Here is a 24,784-nt window from a genome sequence, read left to right as displayed (position 1 = left end):
GAGGGGGGGGGGGTGCTTTCCCGTCATTGGAAGTGCGCGTATACTAGTAGGCCTATTAAACTATTTCACGTTCACGCAACCTGAAATGGGCGACACAAATCAATTACAAGTCCAATTTGTAAATATATTTTCCCATTTGCTTTGCTTTGAACCAGAGCAACTAATAAGTATAGATGTTTGAACATCTATCCCTTCAAATACTCACCCTCCCTGCATAGCCAAGACGTCGATCGACTTCTGACGTAGGCCGACTCATTATGACGTCATTCTCACTTCCGATTAACAAAACTGACACAGAAAAGTTACTTCAGTCAATTTCATATGTCGAGGTGATGCTATTGGGTAATATGAACAACCTTTTCCACCTGGACGAATTACCCGCCCCCCATGGACGAGTTGCCCTCCATGGAGGGCAAGTCGTCCATGCTTCAGGATTTTATTCTTTTATATTTTATTTAAAAACCATGCCAGTTGGATCGTTCATATTCCACACAACGCTTACACGAAAGAGAACACACCAGGTTTTACAACAAAAACAATCTTTTTTTTAAAAAGACGAGAGGTATAAGCTGCATTTGTTAGAGGGGTCGACTTGCCCTCCCTTCCCCTACATTGGTACATTTGCCATGTAAGTTGCAATGCCCGCATGGAGTGATTTTTTAAAGTTTTAAAGTATTTTAGTTTACATAAATTGTAATGTGACCAAATTTCATCAATATTTCATAGCTCTGCCATAGATGGTCATGACCGTTGTAATAAGCCTATATTTGATTTTAGTTAATTAGAGCAACACCAATGTAATTTTACAATTCTGGTACACTGCAAAAAGACTATGGTGAAAGACTATGGTGAATCAATGTGTTCATCAGTCTTCTTTCTTTCTAAATGCAATGCTCAGCTTTCTTTCTAAATGCAATGCTCAGAACGGCAGTCAGGCAACTTTTTCTGATTCTGTGTCCAGTCTGGCTTTAAGACGTTCAAACTCAAAGCAAGTTGGCGCATGTTTAGATTCTTTAGAGCAACCGCATCACAAGCTCCTTTGCGATGCAAATATAGAGGTAAAAACGCCAGCACAAATCTGCATTTCCCATTTTCGTTTCCTCGTTGCTTCAAGCTATCGAACTCATCATTTGGTCATTTGGCAAGCAGGTTTGTTTACATCCACAGAGTTGTGATTCTTTCCACCTGCACAAAAAATACCACATTATTGGTCCAAGTTCAAATCGTCATGACGACACATAGTACGATTCACCTGATTGGCAAGCTACGTCACATGGTTTTAGCTCGTCGTTTCCTCTGGTTCAAACATGGCTGTCCTCAATCCGATAACATAGGACTTTATTTTTATCTTTGTGCTTCGTTTTGTGGTAGTTTGTTTTGTTTTTGTCCGCTATATTTGGTTGTCATCTGCGAGACCGAAGATCGTTCAAGTTGGCAGCGCGTCCATAGCCACTGTGACAGGGTACTGAGGAGCCCTATCGCTTGGCAATCTGTGGCAGGCAGCCCCGATCTCTTCGTCTCACTTTCCGCCCCGAAAGACCCCAAATTATGGCCGATGAGCATGAAATTATAGGAAGCGCCTCTGAGTTTATCAAGGGTAAGATTTGTTTGCGTGTGATTGTTGCGTTTGTTTACTGTTTTGCATATCTTGTCTGACCCATTTTTCGCCATGTTTGGCGTTCAGGTCGTTGGGTTACAGACGCGTAGCCGTGGCACAACTGGTATTTGTGATGGAATGCAGGATTTTGAAAACTGCCGCGGCAGATACAAATAGAAGGCCTTGGCTTCGTATTATTATAGCTTGAGCTTTTGACAATCACTTCTCCATTTGCATTGGAAAGTGTGACAGCTGAATGTTGATTTTTAATATATGTATTTCTACAACATGAAGTAAAACAAAAATTAAAAGTGCTCAGTATGATTTGATTGATAGAACTAGAACAGTAGAAGCTTGATACTGATAGAAAGCATAATTGAATGGGTCTTTCGTCGGGGATTGTCACTGTCAGGTGGGTGAAGTTTGGGCACCACAGTCGTTTGAGTCAGATATATTTTTGGGAATTAATGGTATTATTTCAACTATTTGTATTGCAACTGGATTCAGACTACTAGTACTACGCCTACTGATTTATAGGTCAAACTTCAGCTCTGTTAGTGTTATGTTATTTTAAATGTTGAGTACTTAAGCCTGTAAAGTTCTACCAACTGTAACTGTAAGTACTATTAGTATTACACTTAAAGTTTAAACATCATGTAATATGTACTTACTCTTACACCTATTGTTAGAGGAATTAAATTTAAAATTAAATAAAGGGCCTGTTTTTATAAGTTAACGGAAACCGACAAGCCTGTTAGTGTTACTGTTAGTGTTACTGTTACGGAGCCCCCAGGCTCGAGAACCGGTATCTCACAAAATAGACATTCCTAGTTTCCCCTTGCCTGGTCGGTAGCCGTTCATAACTCAGTTGTTCATGAACTGTGCTAGGGTTTGTGAGGTCGTAGGTTGGAGCCCTGCCATCGCGTTTTTTTAATTTTTGTTATTTGATCTTTTTAACTACTTTTTTTCCCTCTTAACTCTCCTTTCTTTTATTTTGTTTATTATTCTTTATTTCCTCCGAAAACGGCGTATGGCGGGGTAAAAAACGGTCATACACGTAAATTTCCACTCGTGCAAAAAACACGAGTGTACGTGGGAGTTTCAGCCCACGAACGCAGAAGAAGATTATTCTTTATTCAAACTATTTCGGTGATCAAACAGAGATTGCAACAACAAAGCTCACGAGTCACTGATTTGGCATTCATCACTGAATAAGTTTATACTATAGCTATACTCAATAAGTGAATTTGTCAGCAAACCAAGCAACAAGATTCACTGGTACCGAGGCTTGAAGTTGAAGCAGCATAATAGTTAACAAAATGTAGTACATAGATTATTAACATGAAATGAAACAAATCACACACAAAAAAAACGTGTTTTCGTTATGGCAAAGCATAAATATGCTTCACATCGAGTTACTTCGACCTTTGTCTCTGCTTCAAGTTTAACAGAATATCTTCTTACAGTTTCACCTGCTATTGCTAACCGCATCTCTCGCGAGGCTAAGGTCAGTCACTCATCAGTGATAGCGCTGTTGCTGAAATACAAGTCTTTCTGAGCCTTAAACTGATCAGTAGTAATCTTTCTCCAAAAGAGCAAAGACCACAGTTCTTTTTACATTTAGTCAAGTTTTGACTAAATGTTTTAACATAGAGGGGGGAATCAAGACGAGGGTCGTGGTGTATGTGTGTGTGTGTATCTGTGTGTAGAGCGATTCAGAGTAAACTACTGGACCGATCTTTATGAAATTTTTCATGAGAGTTCCTGGGTATGATATCCCCAGACGTTTTTTATTTTTTCCATAAATCATTAAATGTCTTTGATGACGTCATATCCGGCATTTTGTAAAAGTTGAGGCGGCACTGTCACACCCTCATTTTTCAATCAAATTGATTGAAATTTTGGCCAAGCAATCTTCGACGAAGGCCGGTCTTTGGTATTGCATTTCAGCTTGGAGGCTTAAAAATTAATTGATGACTTTGGTCATTAAAAATCTAAAAATTGTAATTAAAATTATATTTTTATAAAACGATCCAAAATTACGTTTATCATATTCTTCATCATTTTCTGATTCCAAAAACATATAAATATGTTGTATTCGGATTAAAAACAAGCTCTGAAAATTAAAAATATGAAAATTATGATTAAAATTAAATTTCAGAAATCGATTAAAAAACAATTTCATCTTATTCCTTGTCTGTTCCTGATTCCAAAAACATATAGATATGATATGTTTGGATTAAAAACACGTTCAGAGAGTTAAAAAAATAGAGATATAGAAAAGCGTGCTATCCTCCTCAGCGCAACCGCTACCGCGCTTTTCTGGATTGTTAATTTCACTGCCTTTGCCACGAGCGGTGGACAGACGATGCTAGGAGTGTACGGTCTTGCGGAAAAAATGCAATGCGTTCAGTTTCATTCTGTGAGTTCGACTGAGCTTGACTAAATGTTGTATTTTTGCCTTACGCGACTTGTTTTAATTTGAACTTAAGAAGACAATCTTTAATGACGACCCATCAGACTTTGGAAAATAAAAGTAGCTTGTAGAGTGCCGGTCCCTGAGCCTTGGGGCTCTATAACCCGCTCGCCAGATCTCCAGCCACGGCCATAAATTAAATTATGTTAAAATTCATGACAGCTAGCAAAACCTGTATGGTCAGCAATCAATGCAGCTGTGAATAGCAGGCTGCGAATGCGATGTAAAAAAAAAATTTTAAAGTCCAAAACAACACCAACAATCATACAGGGTACACAAAATGCGCACCTGAGATCATTTAGTAATTACTGTGAATGTGATAACCTTGCTCACACACTTGAGTTCAGTTCAAGTCAACTGATTCTTCCTCAGCCAAGAAATTATTTATTTACATGAAATATAGTCTGACAGTTATTTTTGGAACGGGAACGGGGAAGCCTATTTACGTGAAGTCTCGCTTATACTTACATTATTTGCACCACAGTTCCAAACACTTGCAGCTTAAATAGCTGTGGTTTAGAGATAATGATTTAATTTATTTTCACAAATGATGAATCAAAATGTTCTTGAAGCTGAAGTAGCTGTGGTTTAGATGATATGTTTTCACCAATGATGTGTTTTTGTTCTTCTCCAGATCGCCTGTATTTTGCTACGCTACGAACTCGCCCCAAGTCAACAGCACACACTCATTACTTCTGCACGGATGATGAGTTGGTGTATGAAAAGTAAGTGTTGCTTCGGAGCGTTCAAAGCATATTTTTTTGTCTTTCCTTATGTATACAGTGGAAACCATCCAAATTTGAGGAAAGTGATTTGGGAGTACATGTACATTTACCTGGCAACTCTACATTTTCACTTTGAGAATTTGAGAAAACGTTTGGTTGCTCTCTCTCTCTCTCTCTCTCTCTCTCTCTCTCTCTCTCTCTCTCTCTCTCTCTCTCTCTCTCTCTCTCTCTATCTGTCTCTCCCCCCCCCCTTCTCTCTCTCTTCCCCCCCCCCCTTCTCTCTCCCTTCCCCCCCTTCTCTCCCCCCTCTCCCTCTCTCTGATCTCTCTAGAGAGAGAGAGAGAGAGAGAGGAGTGTGGATGTGTTTGCAGAGATGGTTATGTTTATTTCTTCTGTAAATTATATCCCCTTGTCTAAAGGGCTTTTAAAGCTGAGGACAATAAACTCTCAAAGCGTCTCTCTCTCTCTCTCTCTCTCTCTCTCTCTCTCTCTCTCTCTCTCTCTCTCTCTCTCTCTCTCTCTCTCTCTCTCTCTCTCTCTCTCTCTCTCTCCCCCCCCTCTCTCTCCCCCTCTCCCTCTCTCTGAGTCTCTCTTGTGTGTGAACATACTTTTCTTTTTTTCATACTTTTTATTTTGACTTTGTAATTGAAACACCATAACTAAGTTGATAAAGAAATAGGAAAGAATGGCTAGACAACTGATATATTGATAACAAATAATTTCACCTATGAATTGACGAGCCAAATTAACAAATGACCGTTGTCGTTGATTGAGCACTTGGAATCAACAACAAACTTATTTAAAGTGAGCTTGTGTAAAAATGCATGTGTATGATCTATTACTTCTATACTACTAGCAGTTATACTTATAACGAATGTTATTTACTTATCAAGACTAATCTGGCTATATAACTTCAGTGTTCAATTGTATACATGTAAAGACTATTAAAGTTAAATGAAAAACTAACCTGTTGCATTTTAGATTTAAATAAGGGCCAGACTGCTTACGAATAGTAATAAACCAAACCGTTATTGTTAAGTCTTTCAGAGCATGTGGCATAATGCATTGGGTTAGACTAGAGTGAGTTGCCTAAAGGGTGGCCTAGATGATAAAGTCTAGGCTTAGTTCATAGTTGTGATTGCTCCATTGTGTCGAGCAGACTTCATCAGTCTGGCTATTGGAAGCACAGCGAACAGCTTATCCCTTGTCAAAACAGCACTTAACTCGTTCCCTTCTGGTCAAAATTTCAGAGGTCCTTCAAGTTTAGTCATGTTACAGCGTGTATTGTAATGGGAACCTTCAGATTTGTTGATACTTCAAAACAATGCACAGTTGTCCGGATAAGATTTGTTGGTAATGGGCCGTCATTAACAGGAAGTCTGCATAACCAAGGTCTTACAAGGGAGATTCCAGTACCACTGTAGTTTTAGCAAGTGTCACATGGCAATAAAAGTTTTTTGAGAGGTTAAAAAAAAGTTGCACAGTTATGAGGGAAAAAATAAAATCGGTTGGGGAATCGGAAACATTGATTTAAAAAAAAAATATTGGCCTTATTTTATGAGTTACTCTGAATAAAATTTAGTCATAAAAAAATTACGGAACTTAACTTAGCCAGCATCTGCCAAAAAGTTGCATGATTTTGAAGGTAAAAATGTTTGTCTGTGTAGTGTGTATCTCTCTGGTTCTGTCAGATATCTTGAGCAGAGTGTTTGAAGTCTTTGACTATGCATGTGTTTTGGGTTCCGCTTCAAGTCAGGACCTCGGAGATTTTGATAATGATTAACAAAAAATATTGTGTTGTCTTTTCTCACAGTTTCTATGCAGACTTCGGCCCACTGAACCTTGGAAACCTGTACAGATACTGCTGCAAAGTCAACAAGAAATTGAAGGTAATGCTTCTTTTAAAAATCTTTTCTGCTTCCTTTCAGGTTTTGTCAGGACATTTATTTTGCCATTTTGTGAATTTCTGGCATTTTTAAAGCTCAACATTTCTTTCTTGAGATCGCCAGACTGTATGGTTTTGCAATGTTGTTCCACGCTTTGCAGTTATACTTATACTGCAGCAACTGCAGACACTTGGTCTTGTCTCATTGTCTTTTCTGTTGTTTACGTAGAATTGAGGACTGCTTAAAAATCAACAAGTGAATGGGTCAAGCAAACAGTAACATTAGACAATAATAATTAACATAAAAACGTTGAATGAAATTGTTTGTGTCCTACGGTTGTTTACAGTTGTATATAAATTAAACATGTTGTGGTTGAAATTGAGGTACTCGCAGCATGTACACATGTAGTGTAGATATGAACAGAGGGCAACAGTAGATAAACCTCTCAATTTAGGTTGTAAACATTATCAAGAAGTCCTTGATTGTAATCGCAGTTGATAAGATAGATAGAATGTGTGTACAAAAGCTTATGGCAATGACCTAGCTTTAACACAATGTTTTCGAAAGTCTACCCTGGACACTGTATACAATACATTTTGACCATACGTCTTTTAATCAGGACAGGGGTATTTGTATTGTCCCAACTTCCACTCTAGCAATTTGCTAAACTGGTACTTCTTTCTAACTCCAAGTGCGATTTCTGTCACTGACAGAAACATTTCCCTCTGTCATGCAAAGCAGCCGTCAACAAAGCAAAACAATGCAGTGATTACAATTAACATGATTATATTAGGAGGTGGGGGAGTCATTACAGAATAGGTTGGTACAATGGTAGGTCTGATTATCAAGTATTTCAGATTTTGTCTGGTATAATACAAAATTTCTAGTTACTGCTGTTCATGGTTGTCCCTGCTTTCAACTCAGGGATGGCTAAATAGTAAATTGTCCGCCCGATCGCCAGGGGCGAGTACAAAATACGACAGGCTAGTAGAAATCGCCTTGCAACTCGCCCAGCTGGTCAGTGAATATTCTGGTCAAATCAGTGCAATACTTTTTGTTGTACTATCGAGTTTCAAAGTAATTGTATAAACACTGCAGATGCATGGAGTGTGGTACTGTATGTACCGGGCCAGCAACATTTCTGGCGAGCTAGTAACTTTCTTGAAGTTACTCGCCCAGCTGGCGAGTTAAAATGTGAGATTTGGCTATCCCTGCAACTGACTCAAGTTGTAAGAATATAACACTTCACATGTATGTCATCCTTTCCCCTTTGCTTTGCAGTCCTTTTCCTTGGCCAAGAAGCGAATTGTCCACTACACTAGTTTTGATGCAAGAAAAAGAGCAAACTCTGCCTTCCTTATAGCATCCTATGCTGTGAGTATCACATTTATTTTGAAAAGGCATTTACTGAGAAAATGAAGTGAGAATGTGTACTGTTTTGTAGGTTAGGTGGAATACATGTTCAGAAGGGGAAATTGTATTGTCCCCGTGATCACTCAAGCCATTTTCTAAAATGTTATTTCTTTTCAAGTGTTCATCAGGAGGAGAGCCTCTGACATTGACAAGGAAATAATATGCTTGTTCATTTGTTTATTTGACTTGTGTTAATAATGCAATGCAGACAAAAGAAACAAAGCCTATGTCAAGTATGTAAGAAATGTTACTGCCTTCAAATACACATATTAATTTGGAGACTTGTGCATTTTTTCAGATAACTTTTCAAAGCATACATGATTTGTGTTTCTCTGTTGTTCTAATTGTCGAACACTTGGCAAGGACAAACAACATCACTTGGTTTATGATAGGCAAGGACAAACAACATCACTTGGGTTATGATAGTCAAGGACAAACATCACTTGGGTTATGATAGGCAAGGACAAACAACATCACTTGGGTTATGATAGTCAAGGACAAACAACATCACTTGGGTTATGATAGGCAAGGACAAACAACATCACTTGGGTTATGATAGGAAAGGACAAACAACATCACTTGGTTTATGATAGGCAAGGACAAACAACATCACTTGGTTTATGATCGGCAAGGTCAAGGACAAACAACATCACTTGCTTTATGATATTGATAGGCAAGGACAAACATCACTTGCTTTATGATAGGCAAGGACAAACAACATCACTTGCTTTATGATATTGATAAGCAAGGACAAACATCACTTGCTTTATGATAGGCAAGGACAAACAACATCACTTGCTTTATGATAGGCAAGGACAAACAACATCACTTGCTTTATGATAGGCAAGGACAAACAACATTTGTCTGTCTCTGTCATCAGACATCAGGGCTGTCTCGTGTTTTGGGTTGTCATGGTTATATGTTGTAGCCTGTGTGTGTCTACTTTTGTGGCTTCCCATAACTCTGTTATAGACTGTCTGTCTGTTTTTGGGGTCATCTGTTTCTGAATTTTTGGCTGTCTGTCTCTCTGTTTGGAGCTGTGTCAGTGTCTCTTTGTGTGTTTGGTTGCCTGCGTTTTGATTTTGAATTTTGAGCGGCTTTATGTTTGGTATCTTTTGTTATTCCGTACTCTGAAACTTTGGCATTAGAGTTTGTGTGTGTTCAGATCATCTACCTGAAGAAGACGCCAGAGGAGGCATACAAACCTCTAGTGGCTGGAGCAAACCCTCCCTTCCTGCCCTTCAGGTGAGACTGGCAGTAACGCTGCATTTAAACTGTACACAGAGTGGTACCTGTGGGTTGAGGCCCCTCCTGTGAAAAGACACCTCCCAGTAAAGGACGCCTTTTGTTGTCCCTTTGTCTTTATCAAGTCTTATCTTGACCCAAGGCTGTCCGTTTACCACAGGTACCACCGTACAACTACAAGGCGCATGGCATCATTATCATACTTTTCTGTCATATCTCATCATTTTTGACTCACATGCGAAGCAAAAGTGAGTCTATGTACTCACCCGAGTCGTCCGGCCGTCCGGAAAACTTTAACGTTGGATATTTCTTGGACACTATTCAGTCTATCAGTACCAAATTTGGCAAGATGGTGTATGATGACAAGGCCCCAAAAAACATACATAGCATCTTGACCTTGCTTCAAGGTCAAGGTCGCAGGGGCCATAAATGTTGTCTAAAAAACAGCTATTTTTCACATTTTTCCCATTTTCTCTGAAGTTTTTGAGATTGAATACCTCACCTATATATGATATATAGGGCAAAGTAAGCCCCATCCTTTGATACCAGTTTGGTTTACCTTGCTTCAAGGTCAAGGTCACAGGAGCTCTTCAAAGTTGGATTGTATACATATTTTGAAGTGACCTTGACCCTGAACTATGGAAGATAACTGTTTCAAACTTAAAATTATGTGGGGCACATGTTATGCTTTCATCATGAGACACATTTGGTCACATATGATCAAGGTCAAGGTCACTTTGACCCTTATGAAATGTGACCAAAATAAGGTAGTGAACCACTAAAAGTGACCATATCTCATGGTAGAAAGAGCCAATAAGCACCATTGTACTTCCTATGTCTTGAATTAACAGCTTTGTGTTGCATGGCCTTGGATGACCTTGATCTACACATGTATTTTGGTAGGAAAAATGTGTAAAGCAGTTCTTAGTGTATGATGTCATTGCTAGGTTTAGTTATTTGACCTTGACCCTGAAGGTCAAGGTCATGTAAAGGTCAAGGTCAAGCATGTGAGTCGTATGGGCTTTGCCCTTCTTGTTGTCTGTACAAGATTCAATAGCAGCATACTTATTTGTTTTATCATACTTATAGTTTTGGACACAATATCCATAGCTTTATAGTATATTGTCCATCTGTCTTATCTCGTACTAGTTTAATGGGTTCACGTGTGTAATTAAAATAGAAACAGACTCAATCATAAATAGGATTGGGGTGGTGGTCGGGGAGGGTAGCATTTTATTTGCAGATGCTTGTCAGCTGTAAAGTGCAAAGAAGGTGTTTCATGACAATTCAAGTGAACTTAAATGGCAGTGTTAATGTTTTATGGGGTCTGTTTTGCAACAAGCACAACATTGTATTGTTAAGACTAAGAGCATGTGTGTGAGGGAGAGTAGACAGAATTTTCAGGCACGTGCAACAGCTGTTTCACGCTCACAGTGTTTGTTTTGTTTTGTGTCCTCAGTGTGTCGCTTTTGTCGGCTGCGTTGTTACAAATATACTTACGCGCATGTATCCGAAAATTAGTTTGTCGCTTTTTACCTTAGTTGATACCTGTCTGCCTTGATCATTTGTTGGAGTTCTGATGAGCATGATTCTATAGAATTAAATGAAAATAGGTGATATCAAAACATTTTTTGAAGTGTTCATGTGGCTAAGTCTGAATTTCAGCAATTTGAGTAGGGTCCTGACAGGCAGTGTGCATGTGGCTAAGTCTGAATTTCAGCAATTTGAGTAGGGTTCCGACAGGCAGTGTGCATGAAGAAAACTGAAAGCTAGTTAGCAAAAAAGTTGGAAATGAAATACATGTAGTGTGTACATGCATCATGGATTCATAATTTACAATAATGTTGGTTGTAATTTACTGTCTCATTTCTTTTTACATTTAGTCAAGTTTTGACTAAATGTTTTAACATAGAGGGGGGAATCGAGACGAGGGTCGTGGTGTATGTGTGTGTGTCTGTCTGTCTGTGTGTGTGTGTGTAGAGCGATTCAGACTAAACTACTGAACCGATCTTTATGAAATTTGACATGAGAGTTCCTGGGTATGATATCCTCAGACGTTTTTTTCATTTTTTTGATAAATGTCTTTGATGACGTCATATCCGGCTTTTCGTGAAAGTTGAGGCGGCACTGTCACGCTCTCATTTTTCAACCAAATTGGTTGAAATTTTGGTCAAATAATCTCCGACGAAGCCCGGACTTCGGTATTGCATTTCAGCTTGGTGGCTTAAAAATTAATTAATGACTTTGGTCATTAAAAATCTGAAAATTGTAAACAAAACATTTTTTTTTATAAAACGATCCAAATTTACGTTCATCTTATTCTCCATCATTTTCTGATTCCAAAAACATATAAATATGTTATATTTGGATTAAAAACAAGCTCTGAAAATTAAAAATATAAAAATTATGATCAAAATTAAATGTTCAAAATCAATTTAAAAACACTTTCATCTTATTCCTTGTCAGTTCCTGATTCCAAAAACATATAGATATGATATGTTTGGATTGAAAACACGCTCGGAAAGTTAAAACGAAGAGAGGTACAGAAAAGCGTGCTATCCTTCTCAGCGCAACTACTACCCCGCTCTTCTTGTCAATTTCACTGCCTTTGCCATGAGCGGTGGACTGACGATGCTACGAGTATACGGTCTTGCTGCGTTGCATTGCGTTCAGTTTCATTCTGTGAGTTCGACAGCTACTTGACTAAATGTTGTATTTTCGCCTTACGCGACTTGTTTCTCTTTATGTTGTTTGTTTTGAACATGAAGCTCTGAAAAAAAGATACCGATGAAGCAGTTGTCATACCACATGCACACATGTTTTTACATTCTACACTTGTAATGACACTGGAAGAACTTTTTTCACAAGTCCAGAACACACAGAACTGTTTGTTCTGGTTGCCGAACATAATGGTGGTTTTGGCAGCACTTATTAGTGCAGTACATGTACATGTACCAGAAGTATTGTCCTGGGCACGATGATGGTGGGATAGAAGACATTGACTTCTTTACTCTGTGAACTTTGTGTGACCCCGACCTATTTTCTCTGCCATTCAAGTCAGGGGAGAAGTGGTTCTGCTGTTGTGTGTAGTTGGTCCCTGTACACACATGGCCTTGCTTGTCTAGTTGAGTCACTTAGTTGTGGTACTGGTAGTGATAGGGGAAAGACAGGTAGCTACAGGCACCCTCTCTGCTCTCTGTCAGAGTTTAGATACTCTCTCTCTCTCTCTCTCTCTCTCTCTCTCTCTCTCTCTCTCTCTCTCTCTCTCTCTCTCTCTCTCTCTCTCTCTCTCTCTCTCTCTCTCTCTCTCTCTGATGCATGCTCGCTTGTGCATGCCCTTTTCACACACATGCACTCACACAGATACACATGCAGTCTCTCTCTCCACCCCCCCACCCCCACTTCACTCTCTCTCTGTGCGACACACACATTTGATCTCTCTCTCTCTCTCTCTCTCTCTCTCTCTCTCTCTCTCTCTCTCTCTCTCTCTCTCTCTCTCTCTCTCTCTCTCTCTCTCTCTCTCTCTCTCTCTCTCTCTCTCTATGTCTGTCTGTCACAGACACACACACACACACATTACCACACTCATACACAATATTTTTTCTGTTTTTAATGCATGAACACTTCAAGTAATTCTACCCTTGAAGCCAAAGGACAGCAAGTCAGGTGGCTTGCCTAGCAGTCCATGAAAGCCTGTGTATGTAGCATCTTACATCACATTCCATGCATAATGCAGTGTGTTGTGGTACATTCAGTCACACTCACAAAGACCAGTACATGTATATAAATATACATATCTATGCAACAACTTATAATGCAGCATTCCATTTCTGACTCACTCCTGCTGTGCTTTGCAGCGCTTTATATAGGTTTTATGCCCTTTATATAGGTTTTATGCTTGACAGGGCATGGGTATGGATGTGGGGGGTGGGGGGGGGGGGGAGGGATTGTTATGCAAATTAGGGAGACACTTATTGTATAGACCTTGGTATTGGTGGTTTTTCCGTGTAATGTTGGTTGTTAGGGTTTTATTTTTATGTGGGGGTTGTTATTGTTGACAGGTTTTTATGTGATTGTGTGTGTGTTTTTTGTTGTTGTGGGGTTGTTGTTGGGTTTTTTTTTTGGGGGGGGGGGGGGGGTGGTGGGGGAGATTTATTTGTTTAGTTGGATCTTTATTTTGTATTTTCATACCTTAGGAGAGATCAGGATCTGTTTAACTCAAGTTCATTGACTGTTGTTTTGTTTTTCACACAGGGATGCATCGTTTGGGCCATGTTCCTACAATCTCACACTTCTAGATTGTCTTCATGGTCTAGACAAGGTGAACTTTTTTTGCAGTCTCCTGTCTTCTGATTTGCCCAGTATCTTCATAGAAAATGATTAGAGTGCATGCCTGTTGACTGTTATGATATGCAGTGTTCTGCATCTTTCAGGTGAACCCAGTGTATACACTTTAACAAGTCGCGTAAGGCGAAAATACAACATTTAGTCAAGTAGCTGTCGAACTCACAGAATGAAACTGAACGCAATGCCATTTTTCAGCAAGACCGTATACTCGTAGCATCGTCAGTCCACCGCTCATGGCAAAGGCAGTGAAATTGACAAGAAGAGCGGGGTAGTAGTTGCGCTAAGAAGGATAGCACGCTTTTCTGTACCTCTCTTTGTTTTAACTTTCTGAGCGTGTTTTTAATCCAAACATATCATATCTATATGTTTTTGGAATCAGGAACCGACAAGGAATAAGATGAAAGTGTTTTTAAATTGATTTGGACAATTTAATTTTGATAATAATTTTTATATATTTAATTTTCAGAGCTTGTTTTTAATCCAAATATAACATATTTATATGTTTTTGGAATCAGAAAATGATGGAGAATAAGATGAACGTAAATTTGGATCGTTTTAGAAATTTTTATTTTTTTTTTACAATTTTCAGATTTTTAATGACCAAAGTCATTAACCCAATGCCCCCTGACAAAAAAATGGCAGGCAGCCTTCTAAATCCTGAGCAAAGGGAAACTACTCCGCACAACATGCACATACAAAACAAAACAATTCATATAAAATCATAGAGTACTCACATTTATATAGAAGATCGCAGAATAACTCGAGAATACACTATAGTTTCATATGCAAGTATGTTCTGTCCATTTCCAATGTAATAAATGTTGTTTAAAAAAAAAATATCCAGCAAGTGTTCTTCAAAAACGTCCAACGCGTCAGCCTTCAGTCCTCATTTACACCAATATATGTTGAAAACTCCCAGAAAAATCCTCCCGAAAGTCCTTTCGTCGAATAACAACACCCAGATCGATGTCAAGACTCATCCCCTTTCACCTCTTCAAGTAGAAAACCTTCGAAAGGCGTGTCAGAATCGTCATCTGAGTTCCCCATGATCGAACACCATACTCCCTAACCTTTGTTCAACGCCATTTTGTCAGAAAAAAAATCCTCAAACTTTGAAAATTCACAGCTAACACACTATCGCATCGATTCAAACTCTGCAAACGCTAGAATGAAGCAGCCGGAAGGAAGTGCATTAATCACATCCGGTCGCAAGGCCTTATGGGTAAGGCTCAAAGCGAAAGTGAAAGTAGGTGACCTAGTGTTTAGCGGGCCATGCCGGGCGTTTCAGGGATTTCATAGGGCACTTCCGGCGGGCCATGCCGGGCGGTTCAGGGGGCATTGGGTTAATTAATTTTTAAGCCACCAAGCTGAAATGCAATACCGAAGTCCGGGCTTCGCCGAAGATTACTTGACCAAAATTTCAACCAATTTGGTTGAAAAATGAGGGCGTGACAGTGCCGCCTCAACTTTCACGAAAAGCCGGATATGACGTCATCAAAGACATTTATCAAAAAAATGAAAAAAACGTGTGAGGATATCATACCCAGGAACTCTCATGTCAAATTTCATAAAGATCGGTTCAGTAGTTTAGTCTGAATCGCTCTACACACACACACAGACATACATACACCACGACCCTCGTCTCGATTCCCCCCTCTACGTTAAAACATTTAGTCAAAACTTGACTAAATGTAAAAACCCAAACTTTTCATTCCAGTATTTGTTTGTGTACCTAAAAAAGCAACTTCAGCCTTTTCAATGTTTCAATTTAGTTTTCTTCTTGATGAAAGGTTTTCATTGCATTTATGCAAAATTTACAAGAAGAAGAGTTTATCACAGGTTACAAATGTCATTTTTAATATGAATAGAAAGAGGATCACTCATGTGTGTTTTAATACATATACTCAGCTAGCTGTGTGTTGTGTTCATTGCAGGCCCTTGCAAATGGATTCTTTGACTTCGAAACATTTGATGTGGATGAATACGAGCATTATGAGGTGAGTAGTGGTAGTATGTGTAAAGGAGGGAGTGGAAAACAATATGTGTGTCTTAGGGCTTCTGCTGTTCTGTTTTTCTGACAGTGTAACACAGTTTATTGAGTGTGTATGTGTGTGTCCTATGTCTCACAGGGATCGCGTTTACCGGTAATTTCTGGGTTTTTTACCGGTTAAGATTCGCCAATACCGGAAAAAAAAGTGGATGTCGGTCAGACGTACCGATTGTTATTTGGTTTGACCGGTAAAAAAAAAAGTAGTAATTACAAAAATCGTTTGTCAGTACGAGAGAGAGAGAGAGAGAGAGAGAGAGAGAGAGAGAGAGAGAGAGAGAGAGAGAGAGAGAGAGAGAGAGAGAGAGAGAGAGAGAGAGAGAGAGAGAGAGAGAGAGAGAGAGAGAGAGAGAGAGAGAGAGAGAGAGAGAGAGAGAGAGAGAGAGAGAGAGAGAGAGAGAGAGAGAGAGAGAGAGAGAGAGAGAGAGAGAGAGAGAGAGAGAGAGAGAGAGAGAGAGATAGATTTGGATGGCTTGTTGTGACAGCGCTACAATGTTGCGATTATGTCTCCATTGATGACACTTGATGTCAAGGTGTCAAACATGACGTCAAAAATCAGACATCATACTTTTCGCGCCATTTCTTTCGGTTCCCGGTCCATCGTAAAATCTTTCAGTTTATGTTATAAGGGACGGCGTCTAACTATAGCCGACATAGCATCATACCGGGAAATCATGTACTCACACCAGCTTAGATCTTTGTCTACATACAGTTGATTATTGTGAGGCGAGTCGATTGCGATGAAGAAGCAACGATCTTTACTGTCTTTTCTACCCCCAAGAGGTGAGAAAAGGCCTTTGAATGAAGGAACTGAAAGTGAAAGTACTTCACGGCCTAGTACATCTGCAGAGCCCGAGTCTCAAGCGGCGGCAAAGAAACCAACATCGGCATCTTCCACTGTCAAACGATTTCAGGAAAAATGGTGCAAAGAGTTTCTGTGGTTGCGGACAGAGGGGGAGAACTTTCTCATGTTTTGTGAAGACTGCAAAAAAACACGTCAAAAAAATGGTTACACAAGAGGTTGTCGAAATTTTCAACATTCATCTCTCGAAGACCATTCAAAATCGCTAAGTCATAGAAATGCTGTTGGCTCTGCGCGTGAAAACTTTTTGACAACAAAGACTAGGCGAAAGTGAAACTGTAACAGTAAGTAACTAGTGAGTAAGTCTTCCAGTTGCGTGATTACTATTTGCTTTCCTATTTTATTTCGGAAGTCTCTCTCTCTCTCTCTCTCTCTCTCTCTCTCTCTCTCTCTCTCTCTCTCTCTCTCTCTCTCTCTCTCTCTCTCTCTCTCTCTCTCTCTCTCTCTCTCTCTCTCTCTCTCTCTCTCTCTCTCTCTCTCTCTCTCTCTCTCTCTCTCTCTCTCTCTCTCTCTCTCTCTCTCTCTCTCTCTCTCTCTCACAGCGGCTGCTGATGTGTCACTGTCAAGTTGTGCGACAGTTACTTTGAGGGGGGGGGGGGGGGGAGAAAAAACGTCCGCATAATATCACTGACATTGATTTAATGTATTGTAAGTCATTGTTTGTCTTTTACTGGTTGCCTTGGCAAGCTTACCGATTTTCGTGAGAGCCTTGTAGCCAGCTCATGACGTCATACCGGTTTGAAAAATACCTAGCGCGATCACTGTCTCAGTAGTACAGTACAGCAGCACCCCCCCTCCTTCCTGTAAGTGAAACCCACAGAATGTGCCAGTGAATTTAGGTGATAAGCATGTGCTCCCTTATTCCACAGTGCTGTGCCAAAGTCCCTTATTTCAACACAAAAGGTGCATTCACACTTGTACCAGGAGTGACTCAGCTATGTAAAAAAAGACGTTCTTGGGACAATAAATAGCTCCCAGTCTAATGCTTTAACTATCTACCTGTCACAGTGAAGCATAGGACATTCACTCCACCTTTTTCCTTTTGAGATTAGGATTTCTATTGCTGTCACTGGTTTGAGGGTGTGCCTTTTCATTGATTTACTGTAGGAGTACTTATTACATATTAGCAACCCCTTTGAAATCTTTTGTTCTGGGTATTGTAAAAAATAAAATAAAAATGCTTTGCACATGTATGTTTTGCTGTGTAGCAAAATTGTGATGTGCGTGGTTTGCATTAACATAAGCAATGTGCATTTTATTCCCATATATGTCAGATAAGGTGACAGGTTTATTACTCCAAAACATTAAAAACAAATCTTGTTAACCAGTGAGTGATTGGAAAGGGGGGGGGGGGGGGGTTGATATAGTGTGCAGCCATTTACGCCTCGACAGGTGTAATAATTTGCAGTGACAGGTGGCTTTATGTGAAAGGTAGGCTCCGCTTAGTTAACAGCTGCACCCCTGTTAACATGATTTAGTGTGTTGATGTGGTATGTTAAATTTAAAAAAAAACTACTTAAAAGTACACTGTCTTTCCCGGGAAGGGGGGGGGGGGGGGGGGGGGGCTTTGTGCAAAAGTGTCATGGGTGAGGGGTGTCTGCAGAAGGGGTATACTGATTACATGTTACAAACAGGTATGCCATTGGTGTAATGGAATGGGAGGAATGTCCTTGGTTATGATAGTTAAAGAGATACAAAACTTTTTGGGGTCACTGAAGGACTGATTGGGCCACAAAAAAAAAATGCTTTGGTTACGGTTTCCCGACCGACCCTAATTTTTTGGGCCGACCCTAAACTTTTTTTTGGTCCTAAAGCTAAAAATAAAATGAACCAAACACATACATACACACAAAAAAACCACACACACACACAAAAACCCACCGAAAACGACAACACCACGGCACAGAGAAAACATCGATCGCCGGCGAGCAGACAACAACAAGCCCGACAAGGGACACCACTCCGCTTTTTACAACTCCCATATCCAAGGGAAGTCAGTCTCGTGCGTTCGTTCGTTGCGCGAACGTAAAAAGATGTCGTCTGCATTTGCAATCGTATTCGGAAAGTGCGTTCATATCGAACAAACACGACTGATAAGTCAGTACTCGAAGAGTGCAACCTTGGTGGACATTTTTCATGATTTTCATCCAACTTTGGACGGCAAACTGTTCGGGATAAAATGTGTTGGGTCGACGAAAATAAGTGCCGAGCCCGAAGACTCTTTCGAACTGGACTTTGGCATGACTCTCGAAAACTTGGAAAGTTTCCACATCAAATCACTTCACTTCAAGTGTGTTCGTTTGACTCCTGATGGCAGTGAAGCGGACGAATACACCAATATGAAAATACCTCGAATATCCTGCATACACAAATATTTTTATCATTTCAAGAGGGACCAACCAAAAAAAAAAAAAAAAAAAAAAAAAAAAGTTTAATCGACCTACCTACCCTATTTTTTTTGGCCATGAAACCGTAACCAAAGCAATTTTTGAGTCACTTGAGAAAAAGTGACTCTATGTAATCGGTCAGTGTTAGTCTGTCCGGCCGGCCGGCCGGCCGGCCGTCCGTCCGTAGACACCACCTTAACGTTGGACTTTTCTCGGAAACTATCAAAGCGATCGGGCTCATATTTTGTTTAGTCGTGACCTCCAATGACCTCTACACTTTAACGATGGTTTCGTTGACCTTTGACCTTTTTCAAGGTCACAGGTCAGCGTCAAAGGAAAAATTAGACATTTTATATCTTTGACAAAGTTCATCGGATGTGATTGAAACTTTGTAGGATTATTCTTTACATCAAAGTATTTACATCTGTAGCCTTTTACGAACGTTATCAGAAAAACAAGGGAGATAACTAGCCTTTTCTGTTCGGCAACACACAACTTAACGTTGGGCTTTTCTCGGAAACTATAAAAGTGACCGGGCTCAAATTTTATGTGAACGTGACTCATTGTGTTGTGAATAGCAATTTCTTCCTGTCCATCTGATGCCTCATATAATATTCAGAACTGCGAAAGTGACTCGATCGAGCGTTTGCTCTTCTTGTTTTTTTTGGCCTTGGCAGAGTGTGTCTGGGCTGGGGTGGAGGGTGGGGGTACATGTATTACTATTATGGAATGGGGATGAAGTCAGAGAGAAGGTTGCCAGGTGTGAGAGACACATGTTAAGTGTTCTATTAAGTGCTTAAATCGTCATTTGTTTAGTGATTCTCACCAAATTGAGTCTGGTTATTCAATGGATCTTATTGAATCTGTGTCTGTACTGGAGTTGATTTGATTTGAGCAGGTGTGTGAGTATTTCGTATGTTACACCAAAACAGAGATAGCTTCATGTTGTTATCCAGTTTGCTTGGACATGGCAATGATGGCGGTTATGTTTAATGCGTGCAGAAAGTGGAGAATGGAGATTTCAACTGGATCGTGCCAAACAAGTTCCTTGCCTTCTGTGGCCCTCACCCAAAGTCCAAAATTGAAAACGGTAGGTGCCTCAGACTAGCAGAAACATTTCTCTTTTGTTTTCCAGCTTAAGCTTCTAATTGTGTTACTACATGTAGGTTGTTTAAGGGTGCAATAGTACCTGGCTTTAATAAAAACCGTTGATGAAGAAAATGCTAGCACAAGAAAAGTTGTATGTGGTGACTGCTTGCAGCCTTAACAACAAGAAAAGAAGAGGAGAGTTTAGGGTAAGAGTTACACATACTTCCCTGATACAGAGTGGACTGTACAAGTGAGTACGTACCTTCAGCATACAGACTACAATTACACCACCAGAAAGAATGAGATTGACAGAAAGCATCATCAACTAAATTTAAGCCAAATGATATGACAAAAAGCATCATCATATAAATGTAAGCCAAATGTGTGTTTGCTTCTTCTAGGGTACCCCCTGCATGCCCCCGAGTCCTACTTCCCCTACTTCCGCAAGCACAAGGTGACAGCCATCGTGCGGCTCAACAAGAAGATCTACGATGCACGACGCTTCAAGGACGCAGGCTTCGACCACTACGAACTCTTCTTCATCGACGGCAGCACGCCGAGTGACAGCATTGTACGCCAGTTCTTGGAGCTGTCAGAAAACACAGATGGCGCTGTGGCCGTCCACTGCAAAGGTAGGTGCAGGCTTGTGTGCCCATAAAGCTGTAGCATGTTACACTGTACACATAAAAGTTAAACAGAACCCATAGAGTTGTGGTTTGTTTTTACAGTAGGTTTTTAAAAGATATCACACTGTTCAGGCATGACACATTTTTCACTTCTCTCTGGTGTTAGAGCTGGTCCAAACCTCTTTCTCTCTTTTTTCTTCAAAGAACCCAAACAGTTTGTGTGCATCTAGTACAAGTTTTCAAAATTTTTAATGCTTTCTGCTGTCTGTAAGTTGTGGGACCTTTGTCCTTGATGTTAAGCCAGGCATGGGAAGTGTCCGCCGAATGGCAAATTTCCGCCTACCTTTGTTTTGTTCCGCCGAAAAAATAAATAAGGGAGGCAACAACAACAAAAAATTTAATGGCAAACTTGGAGCTCAGATGACACCAAATTGCACCATTTGGGTTCTTTGAAGAGAAAAAAATTCCCCCGGACTCTCCTAGTCAACCTTTTTTACTTTTTGCAATTCCCATGCCTGTAAGCCACCAGCTACAGTTCACCTTGTTTTCCGTGTCCCTAAAAGCTTAGTTAATTGTGTGGGCGTTAAAGCTTCATTGCAGACATGTGGTGTTTTTACAGCTGGCCTGGGCAGGACAGGATCGCTGATCGCTTGCTACATGATGAAGCATTACAAGTTCACTGCGGCAGAGTGCATCGCGTGGTGTCGCATCTGTCGCCCCGGATCCATCATCGGCCCCCAGCAGAACTTCTTGGAAGAGTAAGAATTTCACACAAAAAGCTGTTGAATTCATTCCGCTTAATTTCAGCTAAAAGGCACAGTCCTTCTCATGAAAAATACTGAGCTTACTATCTTAGATGTGCCCAGGCTTTTGTCTGGGATAAGACCATCACTCCACATGGACACATACCAAAATTCAACATCCTGACTGCTGTCTATGCAGGTTGAGAATTTTTTGATGAATAATTTCACAGGTAGCCATTACTGTCCACTAAGAAATTCCAAGTCTGCACAGAGAGCTCCCAAAATGTTGATTTTTAGAATGTGTCCGAGAGGAGGGATGGTCTTATCCCATGTAAAAGCCGAGCCAGATCTGAGATGGTGAGTTGAATCAGTAGCTAGATTTAGAGAGGTGAACAAAGCCCACCACTTTCCTTTCGCCACCTCATTTTCTCTTGCCCGCTCGGATGGGCGCGCGTGCACAACGAAACTCAACAGTGCGTGTGGTAAATTTCGTAGTTTAGACGCCACTGGCAAAGACATTCTGATGGCAGAAGAAGCGGTGACAACACATGTGTGATTAATTTGCAACCTGAAGCTCGACTCATAAAAATTATTACTGTTCAAAGTGAGACAGTTAAAAAATTAAGGTCTGCCCTATAAATACCGTAAAATCCCTAGCATAAGCCCACCATCTAGCAAACGCCCACCCCCCACTTTGGGCCAAAAGTTGTGAACAGGGGTAACTACCTAGCAAACGCCCACCCTGATTTTTTCAGAGACTATAGGCTCACTTTCACCAGGATTTGTGCAGACTGTTCTAAAAGTCATCTTTTTCCCCTTCTTCACCTTTTCGTGTTTCTTTCCTTTTTTCTTATTCTTTGTCCCCTCTCCTCACTCCCACCCATCGTTCATGTTTTTTCGAGTTTCTCTTCTCTTTTTTTTCCTAAGTTTGTGGGTTTTTCTTTCTCAGAAAGATTGGGCCTTTTGAAGACAAAATCCAAGTTCAGTTAACGTTTCATTTCCAAAGACGATCGTGTAATTTCTTCCCTGTACAGAAAGAAAGGGCTTCATTGGTGTTGACATTTCGACATTTCATCAAGTTTCTTTTCCCCGGAATTGTGTTGTTATTGTTTGTCCTTGCAAAGGTCTGGCGATTTTCTTTTTACTCATAAATTTATATGAATGACTATGCTCGTGTTGTTTTCAGAAGAGCCAGTCCTTTTCTCTCTCTCTCTCTCTCTCTCTCTCTCTCTCTCTCTCTCTCTCTCTCTCTCTCTCTCTCTCTCTCTCTCTCTCTCTCTCTCTCTTTCTCTCTCTCTTTCTCTTTCTTTCTCTCTCTCTCTCTCTCTCTCTCTCTCTCTCTCTCTCTCTCTCTCTCTCTCTCTCTCTCATGGTTGGCCTTCTTTGCCTCAAAGTCCTTTTTTTTATTTTTTCCTTCACTTCTACTCACACGACCTAACTTACATGCTTTCTGGGTTTGTATTCACTCAATTACACGGTTGAGCACAAAACTTACTTTGTGCAAAGGGGTCTATCCCTAGCAAACGCCCACCCCCCAATTTTGCCCTAAATCTGTGCACAGGGGGGGTGGGCTTATGCTAGGGATTTTACGGTATAAGTATTCTATTTATATTAGGGAAGAAATAGAACTCTAAAGTCGTGAAGCGGCAATCGGCTCCTGGCCGGCATCTTTGATTTTCCCCAGCGCAACCTAGGGAAATGTATGCTACAGAAATCCAGTGAAAGATCGACCTCAGCGTCCACTCCAGACCTTAAAGTAGGAAGATATGAAAAGTTAAAATAACAATTCGGTAACCTATATCCAATAAATTAAAGGTTTCCAGACAGAAATAACCAAAACATGAATACAAAGTCAACGAAAGTAGATTCGTAGAATCGCCCAAATCAACGAAAGTCGTTTGTGTTTTTGGTGTGAACTTCGTTTCATTGCCAACCGGAAATGACGTGTACGCAAAATTTGTGACGTAGCACTTCCTTATATGGGACGAAACGAATGTGGTTGGTTGGTACTAAATAAGCCTATTATAAGGGGAGGACTGTGCCTTGAATTATCTGCTTAGTTGTTTGTTAACCTTGAACATCTTATTATTCTGCTTCAGTGATTGTGATGTTTTTGGTTGGTCAGGGGTTATGTTAACAGAAAATTTCTTTTATTTTACAGGTTGTAATTTGAAAAGATTGTAAATTAATCTACCACCAGACAGACCTGTATTTGTAAATTGTTTCAGAATTTGTCCAACAGTTTGTATCGTACTTATAATGACATAATTATTGCCAGCTTTAACTTGTTTAATATAATAATAATAATAAAGTGTATTTATATTGCGCCTATCCCTTACAAAAAACAAAAATATTTGGCTCTAAGCGCATTACAACATGTGTAGAGACTTGGTACAATCAAGTCTGACAAATACAATAACACAATATACAGTCGGTCTCTTAGGTAAAACTGGGAAAAGCAGCTTCGACATTGAAACACTGCTACTAAAAAATCCTCTAACAATGCATACTGCTTTACAATATGCATTTATGTATAAATATAGTTAACCCCTTCACTGCCACAGTATAACAGCATTTTGGTATTGCTGTGTGCCAGGGCAAAATTTCGCTTTCTTCGGTAGGTTCACTAATCTGTTCACTGCTCGATCATTTATTGAGATATCTCTTAGATCTTTGGCATGTGTTTTGCTTATACCCTTGGCTATTATAGGACTAGCAGTTAAGCCCGGCTTCGCCCGGGAGTAAGCGGAGCCCTGTAGCAATTTAAGACGCTCGCTATCCCATTATCATTAGCTTTACCTCCTTTGTTTGGATACAAAAAAAGAGTTATCTCCCTTACCTTCTAGAAATTTCCGGAACTGTCCAGTTAATTTTTCATTCTTCATTTCTTCCCCTCATAGGAGCAATAGCAAGTCTCTAATATCACTGGCATGATGTGCTTGCTACAGACAAAAAAGAGTTATCTCCCTTACCTTCTAGAAATTTCCGGAACTGCCCAGTTAATTTTTCATTCTTCATTTCTTCCCCTCATAGGAGCAATAGCAAGTCTCTAATATCACTGGCATGATGTGCTTGCTACAGACAAAAAAGAGTTATCTCCCTTACCTTCTAGAAATTTCCGGAACTGTCCAGTTAATTTTTCATTCTTCATTTCTTCCCCTCATAGGAGCAATAGCAAGTCTCTAATATCACTGGCATGATGTGCTTGCTACAGGTGAACAGTAGGCACTGAACTGGTCTTGCACCATATAGGCTGTATTCAATAAATGGGAGGTCCATAATCTGAGAAAGGAAACAATGAATCAAGAAACTAAAACACAGGTGCACATCTGCGGCACTTC

At 40.1% G+C, this 24,784-nt stretch overlaps 1 protein-coding gene across 4 annotated transcripts in view; it reads left to right on the top strand.

The window, feature by feature from the left end:
• The first annotated feature begins 1,273 nt into the window (after positions 1-1,273).
• The window catches only part of LOC138966329 (dual specificity protein phosphatase CDC14A-like), a 52,590-nt gene continuing 29,079 nt past the window's right edge, over positions 1,274-24,784 (top strand). For all 4 annotated transcript variants that reach the window (XM_070338527.1, XM_070338525.1, XM_070338526.1 and 1 more), the window contains exons 1-10: positions 1,274-1,597; positions 4,708-4,798; positions 6,612-6,687; positions 7,966-8,058; positions 9,263-9,342; positions 13,597-13,663; positions 15,624-15,686; positions 19,988-20,075; positions 20,476-20,706; positions 21,320-21,458. In XM_070338527.1, the coding sequence (XP_070194628.1) occupies positions 1,549-1,597; positions 4,708-4,798; positions 6,612-6,687; positions 7,966-8,058; positions 9,263-9,342; positions 13,597-13,663; positions 15,624-15,686; positions 19,988-20,075; positions 20,476-20,706; positions 21,320-21,458 (977 nt within the window). In that variant the 5' untranslated portion in view covers positions 1,274-1,548. The remainder of the gene's footprint in view (positions 1,598-4,707; positions 4,799-6,611; positions 6,688-7,965; positions 8,059-9,262; positions 9,343-13,596; positions 13,664-15,623; positions 15,687-19,987; positions 20,076-20,475; positions 20,707-21,319; positions 21,459-24,784) is intronic.

This window comes from Littorina saxatilis, linkage group LG5, assembly GCF_037325665.1.
Source record: "Littorina saxatilis isolate snail1 linkage group LG5, US_GU_Lsax_2.0, whole genome shotgun sequence".
In the NCBI taxonomy this organism is placed as follows: Eukaryota; Metazoa; Mollusca; class Gastropoda; order Littorinimorpha; family Littorinidae; genus Littorina; species Littorina saxatilis.
The sequence above is the reverse complement of the archived record's forward strand: the minus strand, read 5'-3'. Positions and strand labels throughout refer to the sequence as shown.